The sequence below is a fragment of the Protopterus annectens genome, chromosome 10.part0 (assembly GCF_019279795.1).
Source record: "Protopterus annectens isolate FY-2018-M chromosome 10.part0, PAN1.0, whole genome shotgun sequence".
Lineage (NCBI taxonomy): Eukaryota > Metazoa > Chordata > Ceratodontiformes > Protopteridae > Protopterus > Protopterus annectens.
This window is the reverse complement of record NC_056744.1, coordinates 1,594,719,330-1,594,743,246: the sequence shown is the minus strand read 5'-3', so window position 1 is coordinate 1,594,743,246 and position 23,917 is coordinate 1,594,719,330. Positions and strand designations below refer to the sequence as shown.

At 41.6% G+C, this 23,917-nt stretch overlaps 1 protein-coding gene across 1 annotated transcript in view; it reads right to left on the bottom strand.

The window, feature by feature from the left end:
- The window catches only part of LOC122813770 (CD276 antigen-like), a 730,017-nt gene that overhangs the window by 554,840 nt on the left and 151,260 nt on the right, over positions 1–23,917 (bottom strand). The window contains exon 3 of the mRNA XM_044086264.1: positions 13,944–14,303. Coding sequence (XP_043942199.1) covers positions 13,944–14,303 — 360 coding nt within the window. The remainder of the gene's footprint in view (positions 1–13,943; positions 14,304–23,917) is intronic.

Genomic DNA, 23,917 nt, shown 5'->3' with positions numbered 1-23,917 from the left:
CGTTATCAAATGCATAGGTGGGGAGGGCTACTGGGTGTCAACAATAAAAAGTATGTGTTTGGGGGTGCAGATTACAGCTGTATGTAAAGGAGTGAGCTTCACGTGGATGACTGTGAGGAGCTAAATAGACTGGTCAGAGAGGGCAACAGTGTCCTCAGTGCTTTGTGACTGTTGATGGTGCTGGTGTGTGTGTTTGTGTATGTGGGGGAAGTCACAGTTCCAGCAGATCCAGGATTTGATGGACAGATTTAGGGAACCCACAGGAGATTTAAGCATTGACTATACATATATCCCATCCATTGGGACACCTTCAACTAAGAAAGTCACAAGCACCATTCACAACACATACAAAACAGAGTTTTTAAAGATTACAACTGGTGTGATGTGCTATCAGTGATCTCCACATGAACAACCCATTCATGCCTACATCCATGATGCCCTATAGTGCCCTCAACACTGGGCAGTGGTGTGGAGGTGCTGGCATTACTGGTCTTAGTCGCTACCTTCCCAATTGCATGTTGGGCTTTTCCATCAGAGGTAGATGTGGACTGGCTATGGGAAGAGCAATGGCCATGATGGCCATTCATGGGGAATCTGCAGTGTACAGACTCTCTAAGCCACCCCTCCACAATGTTGCACATCTAACCCAAACACTCCCACAGGTCATCACACAGACCATGTGCAACCACAACCAGCTTACGCCCACAGGTCATCACGCAGACCACGTACTACCACAACCAGCTCAGCTGTGGATACATTGATCCCTATCTGTCCCTGTATACTGTCTCTGCACAATCACTTGTTGTGGCCATAATGACACTCAGATTTGGAGAGAGGGTGGTACCTTTGGTATGGACAGCCATGAATTCACTGATCTCTGATATCCTTGTTAAACTTGATGGAGCTGATGGTAACCAAGGGAGACTATCACTGGAGACAATGGTGCTCATAGGACTGATACGTCAGTGTTACCCTGTCTAAAGGTGGCATCCCAGTCTGAGGGGCATAGAAGCTGTATTTGTGGGGGGTGTGGGGATATGGCCACACTGCCCAAATCTAACACTGACACCATGACCCTTGACTGTGCCAGGATGTGCTTGCCACCATCATCAGGCTTAGTAATTTCCATGTCATCAGCCTATATCTGTGGTGAATGATCCCGACAAGATAGCGCCTTTGAAAGCACATGTGCATTACTCAGTCTATGAATAAAAACCTCAGCAACAACTGCAGCCCACTGAAAGTACTCCTATATAAAATAGAATGCTATGAGAAACATATGGCTAACATTCCTGAGCAGATATCATTTTACTTGTATGCATGATGTTTCTGTAACAACAAAGAAGCCATGCTCATTAGCTGTTAAAGCATACCAAAATGGGGCATCACCAAAAGATATATGACTCCTCTGCAATGCTGCACCCATGCCCAGAACCTAGTGGACCTCACGGGCATGTATGAGCAAGCATGTTGGTGTTCCTTTCATGGACCTGCTTGTATGTCCAATGTTGGCAACATATGGTACTGTTCTCATATAAAAGGTCCCATTAAACAGTCTTATGGAAGATCTAGTAAAATCCCATACTCTGGGACCTCCACTGACCATGCACAAGAAGGACCTTTAGCAAGATGTCATTCTCTGCCTGGAAGTATTTACTTTTTGCAGCGACAGTCATCTTTAAACATGAGAGCCTTTAATATCAAAGAAATATATGTTTAAGCTGGCTACATTTCATACATGCTACACCCCTAGTAAGCAACACTTAAATCTGTCCAGTGTGGACAACACCCCTGGTATGTGATACCCATTATGCGATAGTGACCACATGTACCTAAAGAGGGCGATAGATATGATGTGTTTCTAGATGATGCACTGGCAGGGGTAGGGTCGCACTGCACGAGTAGGGCAACTTGCAGATATATGGCTGCATTCAGGACAACACAAGTCTTACAAAGGGGCAACAGGTGCTGACTGAGGTTTCATTTTGGGGATAAACACTTGGCTAGGCTTGCAAGAGCCCCAGGGCCATTAGCCTAGTAACTTCCTGTGATCCTATGCACATGGATACTGTGTCAAACTTATATCTCTACATAAACCAAGGAGGGGTACCAGTGTAGTATAATACATCATGTTAATAAGCAAAAAAGTGTGGAAGTGGTAAATGTCCTGCAGAGATTTCACTACCGCTGTTCAACAACTTCCCTGACAATGGCATACATCATGCACCTCAGGTACATTATGTCCACCCCCACAGTGAACTCGACTGTTGAATAACCCCTGACGGATGTGTGTATGCAGCCCAGTTGTAGTGCTGGTCCTATCCCAGGACATCCCTCAGGAAGTAAATGCAATACCTTAATATTATCTATTATATATCACATATCAGATTCTTATTATTGGTGTGTTCATATGAAATGAGAACCAGATATAATAGACTTTTCTAGGGAAAAGTAATATTTTCTGTCAATATTTTTTTCTGTCATTTTGACCGTTTTAGAAAAATATGCATATTTTACATACTTTGAGTGGCATATCTATATTTGAGATTCTCATGCCATTTTTTAAGCTAATGGGCTGTTCAAAACAAAATGAAAGTTGATTACCCATGAATGGGTGTTGTCTGGAAAACTTGACAAGAAAAAAAAAGAAAAAGAAAACGGAAAATGTACAAGCTCAAAACTCACAATCTACAAAAGCTGCACACACTTGGGCACACCAGAGAGAACCAGGGTCTAGAATATATTTAAAAAAATCAACATTAATTTGAAAATCCACTTGAGAACCAGACAAGTGATTTCATCCTTTCAAAAATGCAGGACTTTTTCAGAGGTTGCAATGTTTTAAATTCGCAAATGGTGAGGCTGACACACAAAAACAACATTAAGTAGCTTGTCAATATACTTATGCCTTTGTTTTCTTTGCAGGTAGGTGTCCAAGTCCAACAGCATTTTTTGATACTTAAGTCAATGACATTCCCTGAAGGTTTAATGAATAAATGCTGAACCATTTTGCAGGCATGGGCTTTTAAATCAGGGAACTAAAATTGCTCAAAACAGGCAATTTTCTGAGTATAGACAAAGATGCTCAGTAGTTAAGGGGTTAAATGTGTTGTTGTATCCATCACTGTGATGGCATCTTTGTGCACCTTTTCGGCCTTCAGTTTTCCATGATTCAGCTGGAGTTACTCAGACATCAAGGAGCATTCTTCAGTTTTCATAAAGTAAGATTTTCTTATAGAGTTTCTTTTTTTTCCATTCTGAGTTTCACAGTTTATTTGGAAGTGCTTGGGCAACTTAAACACTTACATTTGTTGCATTTTCTGTAATAATGTCTTAGTGCTGATATAGTTTTGCTGTCTATTTGACCATAATCTGAAATATAATATTTGTCTGCTTGTGTTGCTTCTTTTCTGTGCCAGTGTGTAGTCCTGTGCATTATCTCACTTTCGTCTGGCTCCATGACAGCTTAGTGTTCTATGCTATGATTCCTTTTTGTCTCACATGTCTCCATAGTGCTCTCCATTTGAGATATTTTCGGAATGACAGATAGCCTACATTATTTTTTTTCAGTGTCTTTATTTTCAGCATTTGGCACACTTCATGCATGTAGTCACTGCTGGTTTCAACATCATTACTGTCCTCTGCATTGGTAGAGAAAAAGAAGTTATGTCTTACCATAACGTTCCATCTGTATTGTTGATCCTCGTTCAGCCATTAAATGTGGGTATCGGTTCCGACCTCGGAACCGAGCCGGCAATCTTCCAAGCTCGCGCCAGCTACAAACTCTCGAGCTAAAAACTCTTACCCAGAATTCCCCTCTCCCTGTTACCTCAGATTGAGTTTGCAAGTCAAAAGAAGGTAGAGGCTACCTCTGGTCAAATGACCAAGAGAACCGGATGATGAGGTCCACTAGAAGCCACAGGAGGGGGAAGGAGGGAGGGTCGTAATGACTGAACGAGGATCAACAATACAGATGGAACGTTATGGTAAGACATAACTTCTTTATCTGATATTGTTAATCCTCGTTCAGTCCTTACATGTGGGACAGAGTCCCCAGCTACCTTTATTCCTGGGAGGCTCTCATGGAAGGACATTCCGGAGCACTATAGAACCAAAAGATGCTCTTCCCCTGGAGGCCAAATCCAATTTGTAATGATTGATGAAGGTATGAGGAGTAGCCAAAGTTGCAGCTGCACAAATATCATGTAAAGAGGCTCTGGCATGGAAGGCAGCAGAAGTTGCCACCGACCTTGTACAATGAGCCTTTATGGTAGTAGGTAATGGAATATTACGTTTTCTATAAATGAAGGTTACGCAGTCTTTTAACCACTTAGCTAACGTGACCTTACCAACAGCACATCCTAATCTAGGTCCAGAATAGGCCAAAAATAACTGGTTTGATTTACCAGAAGCCTTAGTCCTGTTCAAGTAGAAGCGAATTTGCCTGTGAATATCTAGGGTATGTAGGCAATACTCTCCTCTGTTTGAATTATTGGGGAAGAAAATTGGCAATTCAATGGTTTGATTAATGGACATTTCAAAGATCACTTTTGGCAGAAAGGAAGGATTAGTTTTCAATGACACACTATCTCTATAAAAAATCAAATATGGTCTCTTGATGCATAAGGCTTGAAGCTCAGATACACATCTGGCAGAAGTAACGGCAACCAAAAACAAGGTTTTCCATGACAAATATTTGAGGTCGCAAGAAGAAGCTGGTTCGAAAGGTGGCATTGTCAAAGCTTGTAGGACTAATGACAGGTCCCATGGTTGAGTAGGTTCTCTAAAAAGGGGGTCTTAGATGATTCACGCCTTTTATGAAAGTCTTGCATAATTTGTGTGATATAAGAGAAGAGTCTTGGACACCATCATGAAAATTAGATATTGCAGCCAAATGAACTCTAATGGTAGAGGCAGATAGACCGGACTGAAATAGGGTAGACAAATATTCCAGTACTATCGACACTGATGCTGAAAAAGGATCTACTTTTTTTTCTTTCAGCCAAAAAGTAAATCTTTTCCACTTGCTGAGATATGTAATTCTGGTGGAAGACTTATGAGATGCAATAAGAATGTCACGTACTGGCAAAGAAAGATCATTCTGCCTGGCAATCAAAGGAATTGGAGAAGCCAAGCTGTGAGCTTTAGGCTGTTCAAGTTGGGGTGAATCAGATTCTGCGGATGGGAGATCAACCCTGGGGTTGGATAGAGAATCCACAGATAATCTAGCAGGTAAGGCCAAAGGAAGGGAAACCAAATCTGACGAGGCCAATTTGGTGCTATGAAGATTACTTTGCTCTTTAACCGGCGGGCTTTCTTCAGAAACTGGGGAATGAGGGGGCGAGGTGGAAATGCATAAAGCAGAACTGAGGGCCAATCATGGACTAGAGTGTCCCTGGGTGACTGTCCCAGAGGGGGAATCAGGGTGAAATAGTTGCTGCATTTGTAGTTGGTCGGGGACGCAAAGAGGTCACAGCAAGGAAGACCCCAGCGGTTGAAAATCTCCGCAGTTATGAAGGGATTCAGGGACCACTCGTGAGGTTGTAGAATACACCTGCTGAGTCTGTCTGCTATCACGTTGGAACTCCCAGGAATGTGCGTTGCTAGAAGAAAGCAGTTGGTAGCCATCGCCCATTGCCATATCCTCATGCCCTCTCGACAGAGTGGGTAAGATTTGGTTCCACCTTGTTTGTTGATGTACCAGACCACCGCCATGTTGTCTGATTGTATCACAATAGTCCCAGATGGCAGCAGGGGATGGAATGCTGCAACGCCAGAAGTACTGCCCTCAGCTCTAGAACATTTACATGCAGATGGGCCTCCATTTTAGACCAAGTACCTTGGACTGTCTGTCCCTGAAGTAGCCCCCCACCCCCACCCCATCAGGGAGGCGTCCGTGGTCACTGTAGCCTTGGGCTGTTGGGGGGAGAAGGGGTGAGACCACTGTGACGGATTGTGCACCATCCACCAATTTAGATCTTGTTTGCACCTGTGAGTTACCTGAATCTTGGCTGAAAGAGGGTACTGAAAGGGATACCATTGGGTGAGCAGTAGCCATTGTAGAAGCCTCATGTGAAACCTGGCCAGGGGGAAAATCGTAATGTAGGCTTCCATGGAACCCAACAGCTGGAGAACAGAATGAGCTGTGGATTTCTCCCTTCAAAGGACTGCAATCAGTTGCTGCATTATCCTTAGAATTCTGTGCTCTGGAATGGATGCTCTGCAATTCTTTGTATTCAAGATGACCCCTATGAATTCTGTGGACTGAGATGGTGTGAGATTGGATTTTTGCCAGTTTCTGGTTATGCCTAGCCTTTCTGCAGTGAGGAGAGAGTATGCCAGGGCTTCTTCCAATAGATGTCTGGTGGAGGCGGAGATGAGCCAGTCGTCTAGGTATGGAAACACCTGGAATCCTTGAAGTCACAAGTGAGCTGTGACGACTGCCATGCACTTTGTGAACACTCTGGGGGCTGTAGAGAGTCTGAAGGGCAGTACTCTGAACTGGTAATGAGTGGCTCCCGCATGGAAGTGAAGGAATCTTCTTGATGGTCTGTCCACGTTTATGTGGTAGTACGCATCTTCAAGATCTATCGAGCACATCCAATCGCCTTTTCCAAAAGCAGAAGGATAGACTGTATTGTGACCATCCAGAATTTCTGTACTTTTACAAACTTGTTCAATATACTGAGATCCAAAATTGGTCTCCAGTCCCCGGTTTTCTTTGGCACCAAAAATAGTCTTGAGTAGAATCCGGATCCTATCTGGTCTGGAGGGACTATTTGGATGACTCTTTTTCTTAGCAGCTTTGAAATCTCTAACACTGCTTCTTCCCTTTGACTGGGTGGAACGTCGGGTAAGCTTGTTAGGGGAGCGGGACAAAGGTCAAAGGGGATTTGATAACCTCTGGTTATTATCCTTTGTACCCAAGAATCGGTGGTAATGGTTAGCCAGGCAAAAGGGTACAAAGAGAAACGACCCCCAACCACTTCCAGAGGAAAGCAGTTGGGCCGCTCTTCAGGAGAGCTGGTAGGATTGGCCAGGGAAAGAATCCCTGGAACCCTGTTTATGCGGACCCCCTCTGCCCCGAAAGGGGCATCTTTCCTGAGAGTTTCCCCCTCTGCCTCTAGGGAAGAATTCGGCCTGTGTATCACGAAAAGAACCTTGAGACTTTTTGTGCTATATCTTCTCACTCTTCTGGTTTCTGGAGAAAGGCCGTTGAGGGGAAGAATAATGGACACCCACAGCAGAAAGGGTCTTACCATCCTGTTCACATCTGGCCAGTGTGCTTTTAACCTTGGGTCCGAACAACGACGAGGCTTCGATGGGAGCATTGAGAAAGGAAGCCTTGAAGGGTTCCGTGAAATTACACAAGCGCATCCAGGAATGTCGTCTCAGAACAATGCCTGAACCCGCCACTCTAGCTGCTCCTTCTGATGCATGAGATATCAGGCGCATGAAGAAGTTAGATATCGATTCGATGGTGGCTAGCTGAGAGGCCACTTTATCACAGACCTCAGCAGACACAGCTCTAGCCAAAGTTTCAGAGAGCTCAGAATTTAAGTCTCTTTGAAGCCTGGTAAAATGTGCCATATAGTTCAGGGACCTGACTGCAAAGGTCGCTAATGCAAAAGTACACTTCCCTATTCTATCCAGAGCCCGGGACTCTTTGTTGGGCGGATGGACAGTCTGGCTTTCTTCTTCCGCCAGGTCCTTTTTAGTTGTGGCTGCCATCACCAAAGCATCTACAGGAAGACCTTTGGACCAATGGGGATCACTAGCAGGAGGGGACAAAATTTTATCTGGCCTTCGGGGAATGGCCTCAACAGTGTCAGGAGCCTTCCATGCACACTGCACGATAAGCCGGACAAGTTCGTCAGCAGGTGGAGTAACCCAGGAGGTAGGGGGCCGGGCACGAAAGGTCTGCAGGAACACAGACTCTTCAGAGGTCAGGTTAGAGGGCTGCCAGTCACCTCTCTGTTTAAGGATTTCAAGGATATTACCAAAGGATACCTCAGAGGGTGATCAAGGGGACCCTTCCCCATCATCAAAGTCTGTGTCTTCAGTAAGGGACTCCTCTGTGGAGTCCATGTGCTTCCTCTTGCATGAGCTCTTTTGATGATCTTCCTCAGAGGGAGAAGCTGGGGAAGACAGGTCAAAAAGGTCTCCTGTGGGAGTATGTCCTGAGGCCCTTGCGCCCTGTGTCTGCTAGGAGCGGCTTGTGTACATTGAGGTCTAGAGGAGGGCTGGGAGAATGATAGCACAGGATCGCCAACCGATGCCAGAGCCTTCTCCATAAGCTGGAAGGCTGGTCCACCTGAAGAAGGAAGGGGGCCCAGGGCAGGGGTCACCCCTCGCCTAAGTGGCTCAGCCTGCCGACTCAGAGTCCCTGAATGGCTGTGAAATGCCAAAGTATGTATGCCACAGCTGACATCCTGGGCCGTGACAAGACTTTCCTACCACAAAGGCAACTGTGGCTCCTTAGTGAGGTCCATAAAAGGAACAGTAGTGGGGGAAGACTGTGCTATATCAAGGGGCTTCAAAAGCAATGAAGGAGGAGAATAAGTAGGGGTCCTTGGTAAAGGGTGATCACCTCCCGAGGAAGGATAGGTCCTGGGGGGCGGGATACCTCTGGCCAAAAGCACTTGATCCACAAGACGCAACACATCGTGTTCAGAGACGCTTCTAGCGGATTTCAAGAACATGGCTGAGGGACAGTCAGGTCTATCCAAGGACGGAGCAAACCCTGTGCCCACCATGGAGGTGGTCTGCACTGAGAACAACGGAGCTGTAATGGACTGAACTACTGGTGTCTGCACCGAGGAAATCATCGGTGCCGAAGGCGTGGTCTGCATCGACGATGAGGTCGGTACCGAAGTGGTTGTCAGTGCTAAGGCCTGAGCCGAAAACATCGGTGACGAAAACTGAATGGTCGGTACCGAGAGGGTAGTCGGTGCCAGGTAAGTTGTCGGAGATGAAAAGGAAATGGGCGTTGAAACATCCATCAACGTCATAAGTCTGCATCAACTGGACAGTCGGTGCCGGTAAAGGAGTCTGAACCGAGGAGCTCCTTGGTACTGATGCGGTATGGGGCACACTAGTCAGTGCCGAGGTCTCAGATGGCGCTGATGGCCTCGGTGCTGAAGGTCTAGGCACAAAAGCGCTGGAGCCTAAGAAGTCAAATCCGAACTTGAAAGCTTAGCTTTCTTGGGTCTCAGTTCCTGAGGGTCCCCAGCTGGGGACGAAGGAAGAGACTTGGCCTTTTTAGGTTCATCACTCTTTTTCTTATGGGATCTTGGAGGGGTTGAAGCCTCCGACCCAGAAATAGCCTCTGAAAAAGGAGATTTAAGTAGCCCCTTCAATATTAATTTATTTTTCCTCTCAATTAACATCCTGTTACAGAAATTCTTACAAATCCTGCAAGGCGAGTCAACTGTTAAATGAGGCACACCCAAGCAATAGACACACAGGGAATGTGCATCTGAAGTAGGTAATTTATGTCCACTATCTAAACAACTTTTAAACCCTGGGCTACCTTTTTTATCTGTCATGTTTGTTAAGGAAAGAAAGAAAAAAACAGAAAAATACCAGCAATGGTACAAGAAATACTCGAAGGTAAGAAGGAAAAGGGGTTTACCAACGATGGTAAAAAAGGAATTACCTCACGGTAAAAAGAGAGGAAAGGAGTTGAAAAGGATTTGAAAAAGGATAGTCGCTAAACGCGATAAGATAAGGGATAACCATCTAATAACTTTTTTGTGAAAAAAAGCTGTCATAGAACTTATCAAACACAAATCCCCTGAATCTGGATAAAGTAATGAACGATAAAAGTATAATGTTCCAAAAAGCCACCAACTCATTGGAATACACACGGCAAAACGACACTTTAATAAAAAATAGTAAAAATATATAAAACATATCAGCGCTTTCACAGAGTCCTCTCTGCTTCCTCAGACATACTACAGTAACTGCTGCTCTTGTTTAAATAATGATACATCTGTGTCAAATCCAATCAGTTGACAGTATCTTGAAATAAAAATTAAAAAGACATACACTATATAAACAATATATATGCTACGCCATCTTTTACCTTTAAAAACATGTCAATAAAAAGACAGTTGTGCTACGAGAAGTTAGATGGAGACCACTCTGCAAGGTCTGATAGGCTAGGTACCTTTCCGTGTAGAAGGTGTACAGCCTGCCCCTTCATATTTGGAGGGGGGCAGTATAACTACCCGACTAGAAAGTTCAGCATTGATACACACTTTTATACAGACTGTCATAGTAAGAATGTTGTATATTTTGGTCTCTGTAGAAAATGCCCAGCCTACTATGTAGGCAAAACTAATCAGCTGCTCAAAGATAAGAGTCCTAGAACATGTAAGGGACATTAAAAATAAAAAGAGACAAGTGCGTTAGCGATGCATGTTATAAAGGAGGGAACCACACACACCTTCAAATTTCTAGTGTTACACATTATACAAGAAAATAAAAGAGGTGGGAACATGAACAATACGACCGAAGCCTCAGAACAAGAATTTATAATTAAATTTCAGGCTGACAGACCACCTGGACTAAATAGTAAGGTTTCACTGAAACCTTTTCTCAAGAACAGAGCTTTGAAACATTGATTATTATGTTCAGTCACACCTTTTAACATCTATACATATATTCTACAGTTTTAACACTATCTAACTTTATAGAGCAAGCTTTTACAGTTTTTACATACATTTTTAGCCCACTATTTTTATGATTTGATTGTTTATATAGTGTATGTCTTTTTAATTTTTATTTCAAGATACTGTCAACTGATTGGATTTGACACAGATGTCTCATTATTTAAACAAGAGCAGCAGTTACTGTAGTATGTCTGAGGAAGCAGAGAAGACTCTGTGAAAGCGCTCGCATGTTTTATATATTTTTACTATTTTTTATTAAAGTGCTGTTTTGTTGTGTGTATTCCAACGAGTTGGTGGCATTTTTGTCTTCGAACTAAGTATGAAGAAAAATACTGTACTTAGCTCAAGAGAAGTAGCTTGACACAACCGAATGGCGACGCAGCAAACTAAATCTGGGGTAACAGGGAGAGGGGAATTCTGGGTAAGAGTTTTTAGCTCGAGAGTTTGTAGCTGGCGTGAGCTTGGAAGATGGCTGGCTTGATTCCGAGGTCGGAACTGATACCCCCATGTAAGGACTGAACGAGGATTAACATCAGATTTACTGTTTCATGTTGAAACATGAAGGTAATAAAATGTGTAAACAGTAAACATCCAAGGGACTGTGACACTCCATGGCTTGCAAGGAGAAAGCCTTGATTCTGGCCCAGGAGACCCGGGTTCAATTAGCAACTTGGGTGTCTGAGATGTGCCAAGGGAAGGATGGGTGTGCCAATCCTAGGGGGCAGGGCACACATAATGGCAGTCCTCATGTTAGATCTCTAGCAGAGGCTAGGGGATGCATAAGGAGAAACATTGTCCCATAATGGGAATAGATGGAGGATACTGGCGGAGTCATCACAGTGGTGCTATAAAATACCACACATGTTAATAGTATGCCCACCCATCAGACCTTGCATGCATTTGTAAGATGGGTAACTGGAAATTAGGTTTTAAAGGGGAAAAAAAATGACAGCAACATGCACTATACCAGGACACCTCAATTTCCTCACTTGCCCCAAGCATGGGTTGTAATACGTCAAGGAGCAAAAAGAAAGCCCAATAGGCCTGGTGGGTGAGAAGAGGCTCCGGTGGCAGCTGATGGTCACCTGCATGATGCAACTTAGAGTAAAAACAGTCCAAGAGACATGTAGTTTTGTAGAGGGTGATTATTTCATGATTTGCAAAAGTCTGTCATGAAGATACCAAATAACTGCAACTTATTTATTAGACGTAAGCAATTTATCATCACTGCCTCTCATTAAAACAAATAAACTGACTAGAATTATCCCACCAGTTTCTCCTCTCTCAGCTTCAGATTATCCACTCTATCTTGTACCAACCTTCTTTCTGTCCCAACTTGTCTCATCTAATCTCCTTCAATACTCCCTCTAGGACTCTCTGAAGCTCAGATCAAGACTTAGCACATATCTATAAACCCAAGAGCAAAATTGGTCAAAACCTCTACAGCTATTCCCCTACCATTTCTTGGAATAAACTCCCATTGGAAATTTGAACACTTAAACAACTCAAAGAATAAATACTACCTAAAAAGTAACTGGTCATGCCACTGTACTCATCCTCCATAAACTATCTTTCTCTCCTACATAGCTTACAGTCTGTATCTCTCTGGTTTTATTTCTGTTATACATCAGCTCTCTTAGTCATCTTATATAGATAATTACCTGTCACTTAGGCTTAAAAAATAAAAAAATATATATATTTCTTCGAATATACTACCTGAATGATCTTCACCAACTGTAACAACCCTGCTGTACTGAGAAACTTAGCATACTGTTTCAGCATACATCTTAAGTTACATGTCAACTTAAACCTGTAAATAATTTATGCTTCTACTGTTCCAACTTGAAAATGTCAGTGTTTTTGTTTATAATTAACCTTATCATTTTTATTGTAAATTTGTGGAGCTTTTCTCCCCGGGTCTCTACTGAAAAAGGGCTATCTGCTCAGTCGGACAAACCTGGTCAACAAAAAGAGTCTCAGGTAAACAAAAAAAAGACTCCACCAGTTGTTTTACCTTTGTTTATTGCTGGTGGTATGGGAAGGATTTATTAAGGATATTAGTAGCCTGGTTATGGTTAAGAAAGTTTTAGAAAATAAGGATGAAGGTTATCTGCATGTATCTGTAGAGATCAAGAAAAGCCAAGTACAAGGAGCTGAAAGCTTTGCTGTACACTGACTCATTACACTTGGAATTAGTAGATCCTGTAATAGCTGAGGGTCATGACATTTTATTCTGAAAGAGTTATTCTGATATTTTATTTAGTTATGTCACCATGTTTGCATCTGCTCTATTTTCTACACATTTTGTTTGAGTGGAGGGGGGTCTTCACTTGTCCAGCTCGCTAGGTACTGTGCCCATATTGTGTTCTGGCAAAATAAAAGGAACCCGGAGCTGCCACTGACATTTCTATGGTATTTTCACTGAAAGCAATCATATATGGTGCACTATTTATATTTTCTTACATTCTGTATGTTATATACTTTAAAAGTTGCAAAATTTATAAAAAAATATAACTGCATCAATCTTAGATTAATACAGCTTGTTTTACTGAAAAAACAGCATTAAGCTTCACTCACCCTGTCACATTTCTCTTCTGAAATCCATTACACTTATGCTAGCATAGTAGTACTTCTTTCCATCAACATTAAATGACAGCTGCAATGCTTAACCAACATTCATACATTTTCATTTGTATATATTTTGTTTACTACTGTCCCTCAAAATAAAGTCTTGGAGTTGCGTGCATGACAGGATATTTAAAACTATGCGCTATTATCTCAAAAAAGCATCTCTTTTCAAGTTGAAGGCATTCATAGAGTTTACATATTTCATATTAAACCTGTTGTCAAAGAAGCAAGATATCTATTTACAATGTAGGCAAGCTGGGTTTCATTAATAGCCCGTGTGCCCTATGGGTGGAGTGCTTGGATAGATCTTACTTTATATCAACTCCTTGTGGAAGCTTGGCATTAGTTTTCAGAAGTGCCTGCTTCTGAGAGAATTGCACGTCAGGAAGCCTATTAGTATGACATGAGAGAGAGCATTCACATCAGCACCGACTGACTCTACTGTGTGTCATTTATTTAAACTAGCAATTTTTTCTCAGGTAAACTATCAGCAAATACTGTGCAAATATGCATGTGACCGAGATCCTCACTGCTAAAACTATGAAAATGACGAAACATGCTAATATTTACTGCTTTAGCATGAATTAATCACACTGCTAAACACAGATTTAAAGTATAAAACAAGCAACCTTCACTCACCATGGACTCTCAGAGTTCCGTCATCATAACCTGTTCCAGTATCATCTGCTACAATGCATCGATAGTTGCCAGCATCAGACAGTTTGACATTTAGCAGCTTGAGGGAAGCATTTCCATATAGTAAGTCATCGTGGAAGAGCTGAGTTCGATCTTTGTACTCCATATCCTGGTCATCCAATTTGTCACCTCCATTGTAGTAACTGTGTACAACAATTATTTTATCCCTTCCTACTTTGTGCCAGTGAATCCTTAAACTGTTCCAAGTATCCAGTTTTATTATTTTAAATGCACAGCTAAGCACAACATTTTCTGTGATATCTGCTTCCATTACAGAATTCAGGATATGAACATAATCAACTCCTGCAACAGAGAAGGAAATATGCTTCATCATTTCTCTCTATCCAGCATTTGTTTTTGAATGAATACGCTAGTTATTTTACTATTATTAGAGCAGTAACAATAACAATCAAGAAAACAATTTAAAATAGAAGTTAATATCATATTCTTGTACTAGCAGCTTTTACAGAGCATATTATGGAGACCATTTGACTAGTAGCCTGTGTATCAGAATGGTTCCACTGGGTAAGAACAGAAGTAATATTAGCAAATAACCCCCCCTACACACACACACACACACACACACACACACACACACACACACACACACACATTCTCTAAAGGGTGAAGCTGAATATGGGAAGCACTTTATACATCTGAATTCTAATGTCATTACACCAGCAAAGACAATGACATGTCTTTACTAATCTACAAATGATCATAGCTCTCAACCTTCCATCTCTAAAATGAGGAGCACTAGCCTTCAAAATGTGAAAGAAATGGGCAAAATGTGGAACACGTACAATGCACATGGCTGACTAACAAATTCAGCCAAGAAGGTCATAGGATGGTTAAGGTATGCTGCATCGATCTCACAGCCTTTTCTGGTGGATTTCTTCTGGATTCTTTCCCACAGTTTGATGCCCCTTCACTTCTATTTTATGCCCTCTGAGACGGCACTCTGTACTCAAGGTGTGGACTGGCCAGGGCCTCACAGACTGAAAGTTTTACTTTTTTGCTTTTGATATCAGTTGCTCAGAGTATGCACCCTAACACTCTGTTTGCAGCTTCCAGTTTCCATTCATGCTGCTCCTGGTGGCCCAGTCTAGGTTTGATCATTGAAATTAAAAATTATCTGTCTGCATTTCCTACCATATCCACTCCCCTCAGCTGATACTTCTCACTATGATTGTTGTGGCTTAAATGTGGTACTTTGCAGTTATTTGAACTGAATATTAACTGCCACCTTTCTACCAACTTGCTCACCATTTCCTAATCTTTCCCTAGACAGTTTCCTCATCCACCACTGTTAAGCCCAAAGCCATAGTGAAGAGGCTGACTTTCCTGGATGCAAGCTGTTAGACAGTGTGATCATAGGTATGTAATTCTTGTGACCAGTCTCTTTAAGAAATAGTGGCATTTAAGCAGCTGTGACTGTACTTGTGAGTGCTTAAATGAATGAAATTCAGTGTGGTATTCACATAAGAAGCTGTGAATGTGATCATGGCTGCTTAAATGAATAACAGAAAATATGCTTATTATTATTATTTTTGTAACCATAGTGAAGAGACATTTACTACATTTTCTACAGTTTAGCAAGGATATGTTATATACTTTACCTTATCTAGCTTTATTTTCTGTTCTCAGTTTTTTCTTTTTTCTTGGTCTTATTAAAGCCTCAGCTTGGTTGTGGAGGAGTGACAATTGGGGGCATTGCCTTGGCCACCAACTGAACTAGCTACAACTCTGGATGCATCTTTGTATCACTAGCAAAGAGACAGTTACTGTTCTGTACTCCCTAAGATACATCTGAGACAAGCACACTGAAGAGTAATGAACCCAGAACAGATCCCAGTGGTTCTTCACTAGCTGCTTTCCTAACTGCTGGCATTGCCCTGTTCTCCAGCAGTTACTTTCCTAATTCCTGGCATTATTCCACCAGCAAATCCCCTTTGTCCTTCTGCTAAACAACGCAGCTGTCTGGTTTAGCAGGCTTGGTCCTACCTACAACCTCTCCTTATTTCCAATCACCAGTCACTTTGGGAATGAGTCAAATGTCTTGCTGTAGTCCATGCAGACTACATGGGTCCCATTCACGTTGTCAAACTTTTACAAGTTTGAATGTCATATGGTCGAAACCATATGTTCAGACTTGTAAAACTCCGAACATTTCAACGGAGATCTCCGCAAGGGAAGCTTTCCCTTTCCAGCAATTTAGTGTGATCTCGAAGTTGGTATATTTAAGTAGCGGGGGTGGGGTGGGGGTGCAGGTAAGTTTTTTTTTTTTTTTATATTACGTTTTCAGACTTTTAAAGTACAAACATATGGTGTCGACCACATGGTGTTCGAACTTTTAAAAGTTCGACAACGTGATACAGACCCGACTACATTACTGGTATTACCTGTCAAGTTCACCTATAAATAGATTATAAAACTGTATCATGTTTGATTGACAGTTCTTCCCGGCCACAAAATCCACTGCCGATGTTTCTGTCATAGAGATTGTTGTCTTGTAGAATTGCCATCAACTTTCTTTTCAAGATTTTCTCCCCATCTTTTCAGCTTTTCAGCTAGCAGGTCTCTAGTTCCAGATTTTTCCTCCCTTCTATAAGAGCATCACATTTTCTGTTTTCCATTCTTCAGGTAGTTTCACACTAGCTAGTGATCTGCTAAATATCTCCATTAAAGGGTCTGCCACATAAAGGTCATATTTCTGAAGATTTTAGAAGGGTGACCCATCTAGTCACTGTGACTTATGCTACCTCATTGTAATAATTTCCTGTTCCTATCCACCTTCTTATTGTCTATCATGATGTCTGTCGACTCTTCTCATACTGCCCTGCCTCACTCCTGTCATGGCATCCTCCCCTTGATTTCCTTTATGAAGACTGAAGCAAAAATACTCACGCAGTATCTCTGCTTTTCCCAGTTTTCTTTGACATTCCTCCCATCTTTATTCTGCCAAGCCAATTTTGTAAAATAAATCCTGTGTTTCATCTGTGGCTCTGCTCAACAGGGGCACAGTAAAATAACTTTCTTGGGTGGCGTAAGCCAGGGAACCTTGTTGGCTAGGCTTACTTAGGCCCTTGGGCCGATAGCCTAGTACCTACCTATGAAACTATTCCTTGATCCCTTCTTCTAATTCAGTTTCACCTTTGTGGCCCTTTCCATTTTTATTTTCCTTTAGCTAACCTTCTAGTACTGTCTCTTCCACATCCCTACGTCTTCCTTATCACCTCTGATAGGCCTTTATCTGATAGGCCTTATCTTTTGCTATTGACCTTCTCTCTCTCTCCCCCCCTTTTTTTGCCTTTTCATCATAACCTTATCCATAGTCCTGACTACTTAAATACTGACCCATTCCCATAGCTAATGTTTGCTGCCAGTTAACTAACTCATCCTTGACCATTTCCCCCAGCAGAATATAATCCACTCTCCTAAAATCCCAAGTCATTGTCTTAGTCTTTATATTCTTTTAGTTCAAACAGATCTTAGTTAAATTAGTGAAAGAACTATTACAAAACTGGGCAAGTACAACCCTAACCCAAGTGCCATGCATTCATATTTCTCAGTTATCTACAATGTGATCACTAAAACTCTTAGCTATATCTTTCTTACATCTAAGACTGTTCTTTACTTTAAGCATGACTTAACTGCCCCATCTTAAAGAACCACATCCTTTCCATCCCACAAGACTACAGGACCATCTCTATTATCCGTCCTTATAAAAGCATATCAACAAATACAGTGTACTTATAGATTCCAACCTGGTTTTAGTGAAGATCACAATACCCTTACAGTCCTTTACACAAGAACCAATCACATATACCAAGCCACAGAAGATGGTCACCTCAGTGTAGGGATCTTCACAGATCTGAAATGTGCTTTTGAGAGGTAAACTATTGTTAGCTCTTGAATAAGCTCTACAACCTAGGATTTGATGACAGTGCTCTTCCCTGGTTTTCCAACTACATTTCAAACTGTAACTTCACCGTACAAAATGCTGAGCAACTATCATCTATTAGATTCTTCTCCTCCAGTGTCCCTCAAGGATCTGCTCAATACTCTTTTCACTGTCTATCAGTGGTCTCACCGGTGTAGTTTCACTGGACAGCATTGTTCTGTTTGCAAGTCATATCCTCCTTTGGCACTCAGCAACAGTTCTCAGTGACCTTCAGTTCAGACCTCAGGATGCTTTTGGTTCAATTTGCTTCAAGTTAATCAACAACAAACTTCAGGTCAGTCCTGAAAGGTGTGTTAATTTCTATCTAAAGATCTTAGGAGTGAACAGAATCTTTCTGGACAACATTAAAAAAGCTTTTCCAACAAAATACTATTTCAACTGTTTGAGGGTCATGGTTATATTTATCGCTCATTGTACACTGACATACATTATTAGTTTGGGCATTGCCTGTTCATGACTACACATAATTATTGTTATAACTAGCATATCATGCATTCCCTCAGTACCTCAGTTAAGTAATCATTCATACTGTTGCACACATTCCTCACTCTAAAGTTAATTTTGCCCTATTTCTACTCTGCTCTGCTGTCATTTTACTCAACAAGTCCTTCAACTCACATCAATATCAAAATATGAAATGTTGATTAATAATACTCTTCATACATTCTCTCCTTCTCTTTACTGTTTCGCTGCAAATAACTCTTTATCCTCTTCTATGCACATGAATCATTTCACTGAATCAAAGTATTCTGTTGAAAGTGATTGCCGCTCTGATAGTTGCTGCTTAATAACTCCTGTACATATAATTACTTTTGTTTACTGTTTTAGGTTTTCATCCATTACACTTGAGTATGTAAAACTCTGTTCTCTATTATATACTATTACTGACACTTCTGAGATTTGTTAATTGTAGTCTTTTTGTTTGCCTTCCACAAGGCCTAGATCATGCCTGAAATGGACCCTTGGACCACATCTACCTGGTTAACAAACCAAAACGAAACAAAATAATTAACCCTACTCTACACCACACCGTAGCATTATCATTACTGAATAACTTATCCTAGAAATCCATGACACCCTCAGCAGTGGTTAAGACAATGTCCAGAATGCTATCCTTGTTAGACCTGAACCTCTTCTGATTCATGACTTCCATCAACAATCTGACTTGGATGTTGGAAAGTCTCAGTCTGGTCCTGGCAGATTCAGATCTCCAGTGCATATTAACACCTTCTTCTTATCCCACTGCTTTATTCTCTCCCCCAATCTAGATGCTCTGGGCAATAATACATTGCATCATTCCACTGGCTCTCCCCCATTCTCTACGTTAACTGTCAGGATGCTTATAGTTTCCGACCATGCCCACTTCCTTGCACCATTTATTTTGATGTTTTATCTCCTCGCTGGCATCACATTTGATGCCCTTCTTTATGACGTTTACTGCTCCACCCGTATCTCTTCCTTTTCCACCATTTCTGAATGAGACATCTCCATCTCCCACTCTCGTTTCATAACCCATATTTCTGTGATGCCAGCAATGCCTCCCCTCCCCTTCTGCATCGAACTTTGTATCTCCCTCATCTTCCTAATCTTCCTACTCAGACTCCTTGTGCTACACAATAACATTACTCAGACATGCTGAGAGTCACCCTTGTTTGATCCTCTGTATTATGCATTTCTTTTCACCTTCTGTATCCTGAATGCCTTCCTTTTTTAATACTTCTGTCAGACACCCTGTCTGTCCATCTTAAAGCTGTGATCACTGAACTGTGTCGTTCAAGCCAACATTTAGCACTGCTGTCCATTATGGGCTAAGATGGAGTCTGTCCTTTGCATACAGCCAGTCTCTCTTATGGGTCTATCTTTTTCTCTTTTCACTTACCATTTGTAAGCCTTTATTCTTGGTCTATGGTTGTATACAGTCACAGTAGTTACAAGGCTTGCAGTCCAGCAGACCATGGATGAGCCTAGCTTGAATTCCTAATTTCCCCAAAGCACTGTCTGGTTACGTAATTTGCTCAAGGCTATGCAGTAAGCAAATAAAGGCTGAGGGGATCAAAGCCTGTAGTAGCTCATGGCCTTAATCCTCTTCACCAACTGATAGGACTTTATACTGTCATTCTTATGCATGTTGGCTGCTGGTACAGGTAACCAAGGACGTCAGGAGGCATACACACTGTACGCACTTCAGCACAGTACATGAAAGGGGAGTAGTTGCAGACTGGCAATACTAGGGCATTAGGACTCTGGAAGCAAACTTACAGTCTAAAAATTAAAAGAAATACAACAGACGAGTAGGGCATGAAAACACCTTTACTGAGACTGCACAACAATTTGCAGATTGTTAGTTGTTAAATGTTAGCCAATGTTTAACAACCAGTCAGTTGTAGGGTGACAACTGATCAGTTAGCATAGTCTGGAAGGTAAGGGAAAACCACAAGAAATCAAACCGACTTCCTGGTTCTTCAATGCAACTTTTCCTAATCTTTTGCTGGGGATGACATCAGCAGCGGGGGAAGTCCATGGGTCTCAGTGCAACCCAGAACAAGGTGTTCCTCGCATCTTAGCAGCAAACTCCAACTGGAGACAGGTGCCCCTGAATCTGGCACCCAGTCTTGTCTTCATCCAAGACAGACTTCTTCTCAACTTGATCAGCTTCAGATATTTATAGGTTCATAGGTAGGTACTAGGCTATCGGCCCAAGGGCCTATGTAAGCCTAGCCAGCAAGGTTCCATGGCTTACGCCATCCAAGAAAGTTATTTTCCTGTGCCACTGTCGAGCAGAGACACAGAAGTGATCCCTGGGGTGTATTTCCTATTTCCCATCCACTCATCAAGATTTTTCTTGAAGAGTGCTAATGAAGAACTTTGCTTGACATAGATGGGTAGCTTGTACCAGAGTATAGGAAGTATCTGGGACAGGAATCTATCCCTCCAGCATGTCCTGTTTATTGTGGTGACAAGGTTTAGGTCCCTAGAGCGTGTAGCTCGGAGGGATTGGGATTTCTTTAGGTGTAACATGTCCAACAGCTCTGGGTTTGACATGGCTTTATATGTTAGGCAGAGATTGCCTCGGGTTAGGCGATATGCTACGGAGTAAAGCTGGAGTTTTTTGTGGTGGTCAGTGTAGGGCATTTGTTTGAGGCCAGTAATCCTCTTTGTGAGGTACTTCTGTGGACTTTCCAGCTGCTGCAGATGTCTTGTGAGGTACATTCCAAAAGGGGCATTGTACTCTATAATGGGTCTAATGAGTGGTGAGTAGAGGGGAACGATGACCTCTTTTTTTCCTGGATGAGAACCCTTTTATGATGAGGTGTGCCACGTAGAAGGACTTCCTGACTACTGTGGCGATGTGACTATCAAAGGAGAGACTACTGTCCACCTGGGTCCCAAGGTCTCCTATCACGCATTGGGTGTTAAGTAGATTGCTGCCTATGTTGTAGTGCATGGGTACAGAGTTTTTACCAAAGGGGATGACACTGCACTTTTTGACATTGAGCTTGAGGCAATGGCTCTGACACCAGGCATCTGTCTCAGTGAGGTCCTTCTGTAGGATGTCCACATCATTTGAAGCTCTTGTCCTTGCTTTCTCCTGACTTATAACTGCAATGGTTCCTATGTAAGATTTTATTTTGCAATATGTCTGAAACGTGAAATGTGGCAAAATAAATAATACAAAAAGTAAGATTTTACTGTGTACCACATCCAAAATGTAAAATGTGGCAAAATGTATAATTCCAGTCTAAGAAGAAAATAGAGATAGAAGAATATAACAATATAACAAATGATGTACTGATTAAAATGAAGTGTTACAAGAGCAATGTTAGGAGCGGATAGTGATGAGGCAGCACTTTAAGAGATGAAGGAGAAGGCTGTCTGCTATCTCTAAAGCATGCACATTGACGTTTCCTGAAAATGTAACCACATCTGCACAATGTTCCCCTACATGAATCTATCATCTGGCTAAAGGTACTTTAGATAACCATGTGTTACAATGCAAGTACAACACAAGCATAAATCTAGACTTAGCTGTACCCCACATATTTGAAAAGCTCTAATGCTTTACATCAGAATGCAATGTCATTAAAAGTGACAAGATAAATATTAGTACCACCTTTACTGGTAACATCTAACAAAAGATGAGACACTGGCAATTACAGAAAAATATAACGATGCATTACACTAGATAACTGAATACTACTGGCAAAAATACTTTGTGAAGTGAAATACACTCTACAAAATTAGTCAAGTGAAGCATTCACATAAATTTCCCTCAATAAACACTGGCCAGTAATTTCCGTTCAGAAATCGACAGAATGTCAAGAGTTTCTGTGCCACAAACCCCTAATCATTCTGCTCCCCAAATCTAAATTGCCTTTATCCCCAAAAATACACCCACTAACAGTAGCAGCATGTACGCATCTGCAATCTTTGTTAAGGGAATCATGGGGTGTGCAATGGATGATAGTTAGAAGCCCCTAGTGCAAAACTGATCCCCTCTTGCCAGGACCGTTACATTGTTACTAAAATAATCATGCCAGGCAACAGTCCAGATGTTCACCTTATTAAACTGTCTTTTGAAATGTGAACCAATTCACTTTCATCAGAGGAAACCAAAACAACAACAGTATAATTAGTTTTGAATCACTTCAGGGAAATAATTACTTTGTTTCTGTCCTTACCAAAATGTCACTTATGTCAGCACCCGTGACAGTAACAAAACCATTCCACTTCTGTCATTTGTTGCTACCCCTAACAACAAGGGGCCAGCTGCAAATTTCCTTTTTTTCTTTTCTTTTTTTTTTCCTGAATCCTCCATCACTTTTATTAGAATCCTGGTCCCTTTGTAAATTCAAGCACTGACTCTTCAAGTAAATTAAATTGAATTGGGTCAATAATTTTGAGATAAAATACTAATAAATGTATAGACTATTATGCATAATATGCAAGTTTGACTGTCTTACAGTTCCTTAGGTCACACTTTGCCAAATTTTAACTGATACTATCTTTTCTGCTCTTTATCTGTAGATCCCTAATCTTTAATAAGACAAAAAAGAACTGAACTAGTGTACATCATATGCATTTTATTCAATAACTGATGCTTTCATTCACTTCCTTTTTCATAAAATAAGTGTTGCACTTTTGATTAGCAGTTTTTCAGTCACTTATAGTACTTCTTTCTTAGTTCATTAGTCCACTTACAAATATTTTTTTACTATTAAATGTTGCCCTCTCACAAGCTATGGCTGGCAGTAAGCATAAGGCCAGCTTCAGTAAAGCATGCAATACGTACCTAAAAAGGATATGTCAGATGTCAACCCTTTGTCTGGTTCTCTAGTTTAACTATGTTCTGGTATTGGTTTGTAAGAAATTACTCTTACTTTAAGTTGTGATCAAATACACAAGGAACAATAGCCTTTTCATGTTAGAATATTAAGCTGTCATTTGTGTAGAATTTCACAGACTGTGCTATTATGCCTTCAAAGTGATATTTCCTTTACATTTCATCACAGTGCCCCATCTATGATAACTAGGACTTGTCTCATTTACTTTTACCAGAATGTGAGGGGCACCAAACTTCATGCACACCTACAAGTTTACTGAGAATACTATCAGTGTTTCATAGCCTGCAGTCACTACATCTGACATCAACATTGCAGGAGCTCTGCCACAAGGCCCTACAACTACAAGTTTACTGAGAATTTTACCAGTGTTTCATAGCCTGCAGTCACTACATCTGACCTCAATATTGCAAGAGCCCTGCCACAAGGCCCTACACTTACAAGTTTACTGAGAATGTTGTCAGTGTTTCATAGCCTATGGTCACTACATCTGCCCTTGATATTGCAGGAGCTGTTCCACAAGGCTCTACACCTACAAATTTACTAAGAATTTTGTCAGTGTTTCATAGCCCGCGGTCACTACATCTGACCTTGATATTGCAGTAAATCTGCCA